An 11,042-nucleotide genomic window follows, 5' to 3' on the forward strand; every position below is an offset into this window, starting at 1 on the left:
TGTGTGAGTAGGACTAAGAAAGCGCCATGAGTTAATGAGCTCATCGCTTAGTTCTTTCTTATCATGATAGGTACAAGTTTCCAAAGATTTGGCCTCAAAGCTCTTGGCTATTCCGCCAATGTAGCTTCCTTCTGACTTGGAGGAAGGTCTATCATAGGCTGATACGAGGGGAAAGAGCAAGATAAATGATCTTTGGGTTTTCTGGAAGGGATATATAAGGGTGTGTTACCCCGCATTGGTCTGGATGTATTTACATAAGAATTATCTTTGGATTATCGCGACTTGATTCCCTACTATTCCCTTGATTAGGAATAGATCTCGATATCCTTTTGTTTAATATAATACTTAATCGAATCTCATATATTTACAACACATACATACATACATACCTTAAGATACCCACTTATCCCAAAAACTGCCTGATACAATTATCAACAATGGCATCTCAAGAAAAAACATCCTATACCACCCGTCCGCACGCCTTCCTTCTCACTCCACAAGATGCCGCCAGTCAGCTCTCTACCAACCTCGAGACAGGTCTTACAGCCAGTAAAGTTCAATCGATACAAGCTTCACATCCACCCAATGAGCTTGATACCGGTGGATCCATCTCTTGGTATAGAATCCTCATCAAACAAATTTCCAACGCCATGATTCTCGTTCTTGTATTCGCTATGGCGCTTAGTTTTGGCGTAGGCGATTACATTGAAGGAGGAGTTTTGGTTGCCGTCATCGTACTAAATGTTATGATTGGATTTTTCCAAGAGTTCAGCGCAGAGAAGAAAATGGATTCTCTGAGAGCTCTTTCCTCGCCATCGGCTTCAGTACTGAGGGATGGATCTGTCATTGTGGTTCCCAGTGCGGAAGTCGTCCCTGGTGATATCGTACTTTTGAAAACGGGAGATACGGTACCAGCCGACCTGCGCATTTTCGAAGCTATGAATTTGACCTGTGAAGAGAAGAGTTTGACGGGAGAGTCTGAACCAGTTGAGAAGATTACTTCGAATGAGATTTGTGTGCCGGGAACTGAAGAGAGAGCGACAACTGAAGAGCAAGTTGGCATTGCTGATCGTAACAATATGGCATATTCTACGACGACGGTTATCAAAGGCCGCGGAAGAGGAATTGTTGTATTTACAGGCATGCAAACTGAGGTTGGAAAGATCGCAGCTTCAACGACGAAGAAACAACGAAAGGAGGGGAGATCAATGAACTATAAGAAATATGGAAAAGCGCAGCCGGTTAAGGGGGCTGCGAGACGTACTTATGACTTTGTAGGAAAGTTTTTGGGACTTACTGAGGGTACTCCCTTGCAGAGAAAGCTGAGTAAGGTTGCGTATATCCTTTTTGGATGCGCTATTCTACTGGCCATCGTGGTGTTTGGTGTAAATCGATTCAACGTCACAGATGAGGTGGCTATTTATGCTATCTCAACTGGTATTGCTATCATTCCCGAATCTTTGATCGCGTAAGTACACTCACCCTATCGTCCACTCAAGATTCGACGCTGGAGTTACACAACAACTAACATCATTTAGAGTATTGACAATCACAATGGTTGTCGGCATGACCGTTATGCGTAAAGCTAATGTTGTCGTCCGAGATCTATCGGCACTCGAAGCACTTGGCGGAGTTACAAACATTTGCTCCGACAAAACCGGTACACTTACCCAAGGAGCCATGATCGTCAAGAAAGTGTGGATTCCTAAAATCGGAATCTATACCGTGAATCATTCTATGGACCCCAATAATCCTACCGAAGGTACTGTTACCAAAGCGCCGCTTAAGTCGGAAGGCATGCAGACACCAGATTCTCCCAGCGAGACTGAAAAAATAGATTTCGACAACCAACGCAGTGCTGCTGCTCTGAAATTTGATATTCCAGCCGAGAAAGCAGTTAGAGATGAAAGAAAGAACCCATCATCCGAACAAGACGAAGAACCAGCCGAGATTATACCAGAACTTGAGAGTTTCCTTCAATCTGCTGCACTTTGTAACCTTGCGACAGTTAAACATGAAGTAGTAGAAGGCGAGATTGCTAAAAAGTGGCAGACGACTGGCGAGCCAACAGAAATTGCTCTGCAGGTATTCACCCATCGATTTGAATCCGGAAAAAGAGCCTTTGAAAGCAAAGGATGGAAACAAACCGCCGAGTTTCCATTCGATAGTAGCATCAAGCGAATGTCGGTTATCTATCAACGGCCAGATGGAGAGCACATAGTCTTCACCAAAGGAGCTGTCGAGAGAGTTTTGGATCTCTGTTCTTCTGTCGGAAGTGGAAATACTAATGAGATAATGACGGACGAGCTGAAGGAATCGATAATTCGACAAATGAATAGATTTGCCGAACAAGGTCAGCGAGTTCTCGCAGTAGCCGCCAAACCTTGGACCGCCACCGTTTCATCACAAGACAAAAATTCAAATGACGAGAGTTTGCGAGGTGAAGTGGAACAGGATCTTACACTTCTCGGTCTGGTTGGAATCTACGATCCACCGCGCGATGAGACAAAAGACGCTATTAGGGAGTGTACGCAAGCCGGCATCAAAGTTCACATGCTCACTGGAGATCACCCCTCTACTGCGAAAGCTATCGCACAGGAAATCGGTATTATCCCAAGAAACCTTGGACAATTGTCTGCGGGGGTTTCTGCATCTGTCGTTATGAAAGCCACGGATTTTGATCACCTCACGAATGCACAAATCGACGCACTTCCAACTCTCCCTCTAGTACTCGCTCGCTGCGCGCCAGATACTAAAACGCGTATGATCCATGCATTGAGAAGGAGAGGATTGTACATGGCTATGACAGGTGATGGAGTAAACGATGCACCTAGTCTTTCCGAGGCAGACGTCGGTATTGCAATGGGTATCGCCGGCTCCGACGTTGCCAAATCCGCAGCTAAGATGGTACTTCTCGATGATAAATTCAACAGTATCGTATCGGCCATCCGTGAAGGCCGTCGCATGTTTGACAACATCCAGAGATTCGTACTCCATCTACTTTCGTCCAATGTGGGAGAAGTCATATTATTGATTGCCGGTCTGGGTTTCCAAGATGCCAACAGACAATCTGTCTTCCCACTGAGTCCATTGCAGATTCTCTGGATCAACATGCTCACATCCAGTTTCCCCGCCTTTGGGCTGGGAAAAGAAAAAGCAAGTTCTACCGTGATGAGACGTCCCCCGCATGACAATAAGCGAGGTGTTTTCACCACGCAAATTCTCGTCGATATGGTTGTCTATGGCATCCTCATGGGAACCTGCACACTCCTCACATTCGTCATCATCATCTACGGAGTCAACGAAGGAAATCTAGGCAGCGACTGCAACCGCAGCTACGGCCCAAACTGCGGACCCGTGTTCCGCGCTCGCGCAACCGTCTTCGCAGAACTCACCTGGTTAATCCTCATTTCGGCTTGGGAATTCAAATCCATCCGTCGCAGCATGTTCCGTCTGGACGCCACTTCGGAGAGCTCATTCCCGTTCTTCAAAGACGTGTACGAGAATCGTTTCTTGTTCTGGGCTGTTGTCATTGGAGCCTTGTCTGTGTTCCCCGCAGTCTACATTCCGGGCTTAAACACTTCGGTCTTCAAACACGTAGGTATCACATGGGAGTGGTCACTAGCTGTCGGAGCCGTTTTTGTATTTGTCCTAGGTATCGAAGCGTGGAAGGCGTCGAAGAGATATTTTGGATTATTCGAGCAGCTTGATGAGGAAGAGGCGGAGCGGGATCGAAAATTGGGGTTGCGACAGGGTTTCTTCACATTTGCGAAATCGACGACTTCGGTGGGTAGATCGTCGATGGATCAATATTCTGTCAAGGAGAAGATCGCGGGAATGGGTAGTTTGGGCTCGGCGCCGACGACTAGATCGATGCTCCAAAAGGAATCTAGGGTAGAAACGGGCTTGAGTGGTGATTCAGCGGTTTAGGTTTTAGGGTTAATGATTTGTTCTGATGATAGAACATAGCGTAGCGTAGTAATAAAGCAGCGTTTAATGATAGGTCAATAAATTTAATTACAAAATAAATGTGTTACAAATTCGTGAATATGAGAAGCATTAGAAAGATTGAAAGCACTTTGTCAATCTTCTTTAATTAAACTTGTAGCTCATACAACAAATCCACTACAACACTTATACTTAAGTCATGCCCTAACCTTTAGCAAATTGCCTCAGAATCCCCTCCTTATTTCATTTACCTTAATCCTCCCCGTCCATACCTCCTCATCATCACAGATATTCTTTCATCTGCCATCTCCCATCCCCTCACAACCCCCAAAAAATCCAAAATATCCAATAGAAATCCCGATCGACGTTCATTCAAGTAACTAACTAACTCACCTAGATCTAATCTGATCTGATCTAAGGCAATCCACGAAAAAAATCCAATACACTTATTACATCACCGTCACCGTCACCGTCACCGTCACCGTCACCGTCACATTCCAACTTCCAAGGAAATGTTTAATGTGAAGATGTGTAAATAATTAGATATATGAAATGTATAGAATGTAAAGTTATTGAACCTAGAGTTTGGTTTTGGTTTATTTTGCTAAAACGATGTGATTAAGATTTGAAAAGTTCCTGGCGTCGGTGTGAGAAGATGTTGATGATGGGGAGGAGGATGATTGAGAATGAGAATGGGAATTAAGGAAATAAATAAACTATGTACATGAGTATGCAACTCAATAGATAGAATAAACAAATGAATCCATTGTTGAACTTGGATAATAATTTCATTGAGCCGCCCGCATGCAAACCCTCGACGGTATAGTATGATCAATCAAAATAGATGACCTCAACATACACACAAATTCACGAGCCATAAAAAACTTCCATACTGTAAATTATTTTCATTGAATCGTAAATCTAGCTCTAATAGCTCGCTTTAAAGGTATAATATCTCTCAATTACTGAGCAAAACATCACATCGTGTCATCCTTTTTGGACTCCTATTTTTCCACACCAACATAATCTAATCGAAAACAATAGCTGCCTTAATAGCACTCTTGTTCTTGATAGACTCCAAAGCTTCACCCCATTGTTCAAGCTTGAAGGTCTTGTTAACGATACCGTCAACCTTGACCTTGCCTGAGTCGAGGTAATCGATAGCAGCAGCTATATATTGTTAGTAACAGAATATGTGCACACAAGATAAAGGAATACTTACGGAACATGTAAGTCTCGGAGAAGGAACCAAGAATGGTGATCTCATCACCAAAGATCTTGGATGGTGGCCAGGTAACTCTAGCAGAGCTGCTGTAGACACCATAGACTACGAGCTTGCCTCCACGACGAACGTAGTTGATAGCATCCTCGAGAATCTTAGCACTTCCGGTAGCTTCAACGACAATGTCGAAGCCATATTTGTACTCATCCTTAATTTGTTGGAATTGAGCTTCTGGGTTGTCACGGGAAAGTTCGATGTAGATATCAGCAGCATCAAGCTTCTTTGCGAGATCCATCTTAAGACCACCTGGTGCAGCGAGGACAACCTTGCATCCACCATTTTGTCTGAGCAATTGAGCGAGAACGAGACCAGTTGGTCCAGCACCGAACATGAGAACGGATGAGCCCATCTTTGGTGCAATCTTCTCAAGACCGTGAGCAGCACATGAGGCTGGCTCGAGGAGGGTGGCATCAACATCTGAGAGGTTCTCGATCTTGAAAACCTTTGCGGCTGGGTATGCACAGTACTCTGCGAAACCACCATCTAAATTGAATTAGCTTTGATACCTAGGTGGAAATTATGTTTAGCTTACCCATAGTAACACCGTGAGCGTTGAAGTTCTCGCACAACAAGAGTTGACCACGACGGCAGTAGAAGCACTCCTCGCAGAGTTCGGAGTTACTGTAAATAGATTAGTGTATTGAAAGCACATGTGTGATTGGACAGTACTCACTCAGCTACAACTCTGTCGCCAACATTGAAGCCCTTGACCTTAGGTCCAGTGGCAGCAATAACACCGACAGTTTCATGACCTATCAGATCCCAATGTTAGATGCTTGATCAAAGTTTGTGTTCCCATCTCCATCCAAACATGTTATGTATCATTGCACTCGCTAAGATATGCAGCTGTCTTCACCAGCCAAAGAAAATCGAACGTTCAGAGCAAGGAGTCGACGAAGAAAGGAAGGTATAGCATACCAGGAATAAGAGGGAACTATAAATAACGACAAATTAGCTTTTGGTTCTTATAAAATATACGGTAAAATATATAAATTCATCCCAAGTCCCAACATGTTTAGCTTAGAGCACGTAAACCTCTCAAGGTGCCTAGGTGTAGGTACCCATCCAGGTGTATATTCTCAACCCGCATACTCGTCTTAATAGATAAAACGTCATGGTGGGGAAGAGATCACATCACCCCTTTCCAATTCACATATATAAAAGGAAGTTTCTCTCTCTTACCTTTGCAATAAATTCTCCCTCGTGGATGTGCAAATCGGTTCCGCAAACACCACAGGCCTTGACCTTTACCAAGACATCGTTGTCACGGAGCTTTGGGAGAGGAACCTCAACGATTCCGTATTCTTCTGGCTTGGAGTATCTGTTATCGTTCGAGTTAGCTTCAATGTCTTAATCGATGTGCCTTTCCAAGTGGTGAAAGGATGGAAATGTGTTTGATTCTAGTGTATCAAACGCTCTCGATCTCTCGAAGCATTTCAATGTGTCAAACAGCTTCAATCATTGAATGGTTTGAATCATTCAATCAATATCAACCGTACAAACAAATTGAATGCATCAGAGGTCTGCTGGATACACTGCCACTTCCAACACGGTGCCACCTCAAAACCCCGCACCAAAACAAGAACAGCATACATACCTCAAAGCTTTCATGGAAGTTGGGAGAGACATGTTGGCTGGTGTGATCTTTTGATTCTTTTGAAGAAGAAAGTTAAACAATTAAAGAGTTAAAATAGGGTATCTTTTGAAGGTTCGTTATTGAGGGTATTATTTTTCAAATGGTATGAAGAGGAAAAGCAAGACGAGAGAGAAGAAGATTGGCTTTCTTATAGTAATGAAGCTACGCAAGATGGAAAGAGGAGGGACGACCAACCCCTGGTCGTGGTGGGGTGGGGTACCTAGCATGAGATGATTATGATCCTGTTGTTGTTGGATGCCCCGCCATTGAATCATCTGGAAGTGTTTCCATCAATCTTACTTGGATCATGGAATGACTAGCTGAGCGGTTCGTGGGAACGATTCCTTGCAATTGGCTCCATAGCAAACTTTGAGGTATGAGTTGGTGCGAGTTGAAGTGCACTGTGCAAGCCATATGTGCCTAATAATGCTAGGTAGCTACGACATGATGAGTTCGGACCAGACGGCGTTACGACTGACTTGTTCTTATTGCTGATTTGGGAGGTTGGGATAGCTACGATGAGCTCTACTACCGTCAATCGCCAAAAGGAATCTGGCAGAATACTAGATACATTGAATTCTCCTCGGTTCTTAAGGATTCATAAGGATCCAGAGAAGCACCGAGAAGCGTCAAACATAAAAATACACACCTCACAACAAGAAAAACAATATACTTCCTCCAGATTCTACTCACCCACACCTCCTCTACAAAGGCCGACAGGGAAAAGCGCGTTACCAAGGTATCAAGCACCAATCGGACGTCCATTTCTCAAGCGTTCCCAAGCCATCTAAACGCCACGAAAGGCAATAGGATGTGAGGATCAAAAGGTAATCGTACAACCCCACGTTTCTCACGAGTCACCAACATTTTACATCCATCGTCGATATTTTATGGATTTGGACTGTTTGGCATTCTAGTCCATCTCCACTACAAAACTCTTTCACTCATCGGCGGAACACGAGAAGATCGATATCAACATCCATATTTCGAATGTATCATGGTCAGAAATGGACATCACAATAAAGAGTAAGACCGAGCAGAAGTACGATGACGATATCAACTACCGATTATTGCTCTAGGTGGGTCAAAAATCGGAAAAGGTCGCGGGGATATTGGTGGGGTTGCTTTTTTCGGGTTCTAGTACTTCATAGGCCGATTTTCCATCTGTATGAACAACGAAACACTTTTTGAAATAATTACATGAACGAGCATGAGTACGAGCATGACTGGGTCTGACCACAAATTGATAAGTTTCGAGCTTTCATCTTTGATCTTGAATCTGTGATCTTCCTTGACCTTTCTTCCATCTCCCATGGCCGAGAGACCCGAGTTATAGGTGGCATAGAATGTGTCCGGGTCGCTGTGTTTCGTTCGGGACCATTAGGTAAAAATTTAACGTGTATATTAATATCAGGAGCAATTCATAGTAACACAATCTTGACTTCACCAAATTATCAAGTTCATACGAGACGTCATAAAACCAAGCAGTCATGAAAAGAAAAGCAGAGAATGAGCCGCAGGATATGTGAGGGAGTATCGTGTTTTCACGTCATAATAAATTGAAGGGTATTGGAAGAAGCTCATTATGCTACCTGACAGTTTTGAAGTGTCAACTTCCACCTTCGACCTATGCTCCCCCGGCGATTACTTTCACTCGACCTAACGCGCTACTGTCCAGTCGTCCAACCATACAAGTGTTTATGAGGAATTCCTGTCGGATGCATTGAGCAAGCGTAAAGAAATTGTAGAATAGATCTACGAAGATGGGGCAGGAGCACCGGCACCTCCACGTCCACGTCCGGCACCACGGCTGTGAGAGAAAATGTTAGGGTTGATCAATCGAATATGGGAGATGCGTGAAACTTACAATTGAGGGGCGAACTCTCCTGGGGCGGCACCTTCCTTGGTCTCACCACCCTCACGTCTGCGGTAATCACCACGGTCACCACGCTCTCCACCACCACGTCCACCGCGGCCACCGAAAGGCTTGCGCTCGCGCTCGTCACCTCCCATCATTCCACGAGGAGGAGCGTGGGATCTTTGGACCTTGATGTGGGTAGATGGAACAATCTCAGCGGGGAGATGGAGCCATTCGCGGAGGTAGTCGAGACCCTCTGGGGTGAGGGTGTAGTAGTAGTATTGCCAAGAGAATTGAGTCTTGACATATCCACGGGAGGTCAAAGATTGACAAGCCTTGACAACGTAAAGGTTACGGGTGTCGATGTCTGGGTGCTTGTTTTCATACTCCTTCTTTGCGACAAGTACGCCCTCACGGAACAAGTACTCGTGAATCAACTTGCGGTCGGCCTTTGGGATAAGCCTGTAAATTCATTTATTAGTCTTTTTTGCATTTTGAGATAGTACCATCAAGATAATTGTAGATATCTTACATCTTGGCGGTTTGTCGAGTTGCTTGAAAGTTTGTCGATGTCGAGAGGTGTAAAAAAAAGCGAAGCAATTCAAAATTCGAATATTCTGAATTGTGTGGTTCAAGCGCTAGCAAGCGAAGATGTGGCTTGTCGCTTTGCATATTCCCAGATGGATACACGTGACTGTCAATCAAGCCACTCAGCCACTCGGGTGTTCTACGGCTCAGGGACTTCCATCCTTTGAATGATGTTGATATCAAACTTATCGAAAATCACCAAAGCCATCGCAAAGCGCGATAATAATTCGAATTATATCGAAACAATCCTAATACAAAAAACCGGCAATATGGTATCTCAACCCCAAACCGTCAACGTTCTGTTGACTTCATTTCCTGGCTTGAATCTACCTTCGACTCTATCCCTACCTCTGCCTACAACCACCACCATATCAGAGCTTCAAAACAAACTTTATGAGCGCATTCCATCTCAAGATCGTCGCCTTATTCTCACAACCATCTCGAATAAGTTGCTGTCCGCCGAATCAACCTCTCCAATATCAGATTTACTATCAAATCCGGATGATGAATTTCTATCTCTACGACTTTCAGCGCGATTATGTGGTGGCAAAGGAGGGTTTGGATCTCAACTTCGTGCCGCTGGAGGCCGTATGTCCTCGAAACGTAAGAAGGGACAAGGTGATCAAAACGGGTCGAGTCGAAATTTGGATGGCCGCAGATTAAGAACAGTTAATGAAGCAAAGGCACTAGCTGAATACCTAGCAATCAAGCCGGAAATGGCAAAGAAAGACAAGGAAGAGAGAAGAAAGCGATGGGAACAAGTTGTGGAATTGGCAGAGCGAAGAGAACAGGAAATTAAGAATGGTACCAAAGGAAAGGTAGATGGTAAATGGGTTGAGGATAAGGAGGAAGCCGGAGAGAGAACGCGTGAGGCTGTTCTCGCGGCTATGAAAGCTGGGAATTATAAGGATAATTTGTTGGCAACTTCTTCGGGTAGTGGCTCAGGAACCGATGGCTCTGCTAGTGAAGAAGATGAGATAATGGGTGGTACAGATTCAAACGACATATCTCCACCATCCGAATCTACACCCGGTAAACCGAAGGCTATGAATTTCTTTGGCTTTGATGAGGACGACGAGTTTATGAGTGATGACGACGAGGAGGAGGAGGAAGAGGAAGAGGAGGAAGACGAAGATGATATAGTCGAAGTCAAGAAGCCTGAGATACCCGTGGAAGTTGAGGGAGAGGGAGAGGAAGCAGAAACAGAAACAGAAACAGAAGCAGTTGCAGTAGCAGAAGAGGATGAGGTTGAGGAAATTACCAAAGAACCAACACCACCACCTGCACCTGCTCCAACCAAAGGCAAAGCTCGATCAAGGATACCCGTCAAATCACAAGCAAAGGCACCTGCAAAATCTCCCGCAAAAGGAAAAGGAAAAGGCAGGGGGAAAGCCAAATGATACAAGCTTTCCTATACATTGATATTATAGCGCGGCGTTTGGGATTATAGTTTCTAGCGGGATATTCACGGACTGCACATATAGCGATCACTATAAACTGAACCACAATTAATCTTCAACCTACCGATACTGAGAATACTGGTGAACATGTACAGACTACTTCCTCTTATTCACACACTCACCTCTACTCCGCTTCTCACCCTCTTCCACTCCCCCTCTTCCACTCTCCCTTTCCCTCTTGAACTTTCACTGAGATTTCACTCTATGCGGACCAACTACTTTTCTGAAATATAAGAAAATATACCGTCTGCAAATGCGACACACTCATGA

The 11,042-nt window shown here is 44.5% G+C and overlaps 4 protein-coding genes across 4 annotated transcripts; 2 read left to right on the forward strand and 2 right to left on the reverse strand.

The window, feature by feature from the left end:
- Positions 1-258: 258 nt before the first annotated feature.
- BCIN_14g04570 (hypothetical protein) lies at positions 259-4,007 on the forward strand. Its single transcript, XM_001546106.2, has 2 exons — positions 259-1,468; positions 1,539-4,007. The coding sequence occupies exons 1-2, from the start codon at positions 438-440 to the stop codon at positions 3,928-3,930; spliced, it is 3,423 nt and encodes a 1,140-aa protein (XP_001546156.1). The 5' UTR covers positions 259-437; the 3' UTR covers positions 3,931-4,007.
- Positions 4,008-4,825: 818 nt separating this feature from the next.
- BCIN_14g04580 (hypothetical protein) lies at positions 4,826-6,991 on the reverse strand. Its single transcript, XM_001546107.2, has 7 exons — positions 6,828-6,991; positions 6,413-6,551; positions 6,149-6,164; positions 5,904-5,982; positions 5,763-5,851; positions 5,171-5,713; positions 4,826-5,118 (listed from the first exon to the last, which is right to left on the reverse strand). The coding sequence occupies exons 1-7, from the start codon at positions 6,857-6,859 to the stop codon at positions 4,976-4,978; spliced, it is 1,041 nt and encodes a 346-aa protein (XP_001546157.1). The 5' UTR covers positions 6,860-6,991; the 3' UTR covers positions 4,826-4,975.
- Positions 6,992-8,405: 1,414 nt separating this feature from the next.
- On the reverse strand, positions 8,406-9,327 carry BCIN_14g04590 (hypothetical protein). Its single transcript, XM_001546108.2, has 3 exons — positions 9,257-9,327; positions 8,734-9,186; positions 8,406-8,676 (listed from the first exon to the last, which is right to left on the reverse strand). Coding segments are annotated over exons 1-3 (510 nt in total). The 5' UTR covers positions 9,259-9,327; the 3' UTR covers positions 8,406-8,621.
- A 175-nt stretch (positions 9,328-9,502) lies between these two features.
- BCIN_14g04600 (hypothetical protein) lies at positions 9,503-11,024 on the forward strand. The gene has a single exon (XM_001546109.2). It carries the CDS (start codon positions 9,582-9,584, stop codon positions 10,710-10,712), a length of 1,131 nt encoding a protein of 376 aa, XP_001546159.2. The 5' UTR covers positions 9,503-9,581; the 3' UTR covers positions 10,713-11,024.
- The last annotated feature ends 18 nt before the right edge of the window (positions 11,025-11,042 follow it).

The sequence above is a fragment of the Botrytis cinerea genome, chromosome 14 (genome assembly GCF_000143535.2).
Source record: "Botrytis cinerea B05.10 chromosome 14, complete sequence".
NCBI classification, from domain to species: domain Eukaryota; kingdom Fungi; phylum Ascomycota; class Leotiomycetes; order Helotiales; family Sclerotiniaceae; genus Botrytis; species Botrytis cinerea.

Coding starts and splice junctions, on each gene's coding strand:
- BCIN_14g04570 (XM_001546106.2), top strand. CDS start 438: ATGGCATCTCAAGAAAAAACATCCTATACCACCCGTCCGCACGCCTTC. Junction 1,469..1,538: donor ATTCCCGAATCTTTGATCGC/GTAAGTACACTC, acceptor AACATCATTTAG/AGTATTGACAATCACAATGG.
- BCIN_14g04580 (XM_001546107.2), bottom strand. CDS start 6,859: ATGTCTCTCCCAACTTCCATGAAAGCTTTGAG. Junction 6,552..6,827: donor ACTTCCATGAAAGCTTTGAG/GTATGTATGCTG, acceptor GAACGATAACAG/ATACTCCAAGCCAGAAGAAT. Junction 5,119..5,170: donor CTCCGAGACTTACATGTTCC/GTAAGTATTCCT, acceptor AACAATATATAG/CTGCTGCTATCGATTACCTC.
- BCIN_14g04590 (XM_001546108.2), bottom strand. Junction 8,677..8,733: donor GGAGAGTTCGCCCCTCAATT/GTAAGTTTCACG, acceptor TTTCTCTCACAG/CCGTGGTGCCGGACGTGGAC.
- BCIN_14g04600 (XM_001546109.2), top strand. CDS start 9,582: ATGGTATCTCAACCCCAAACCGTCAACGTTCTGTTGACTTCATTTCCT.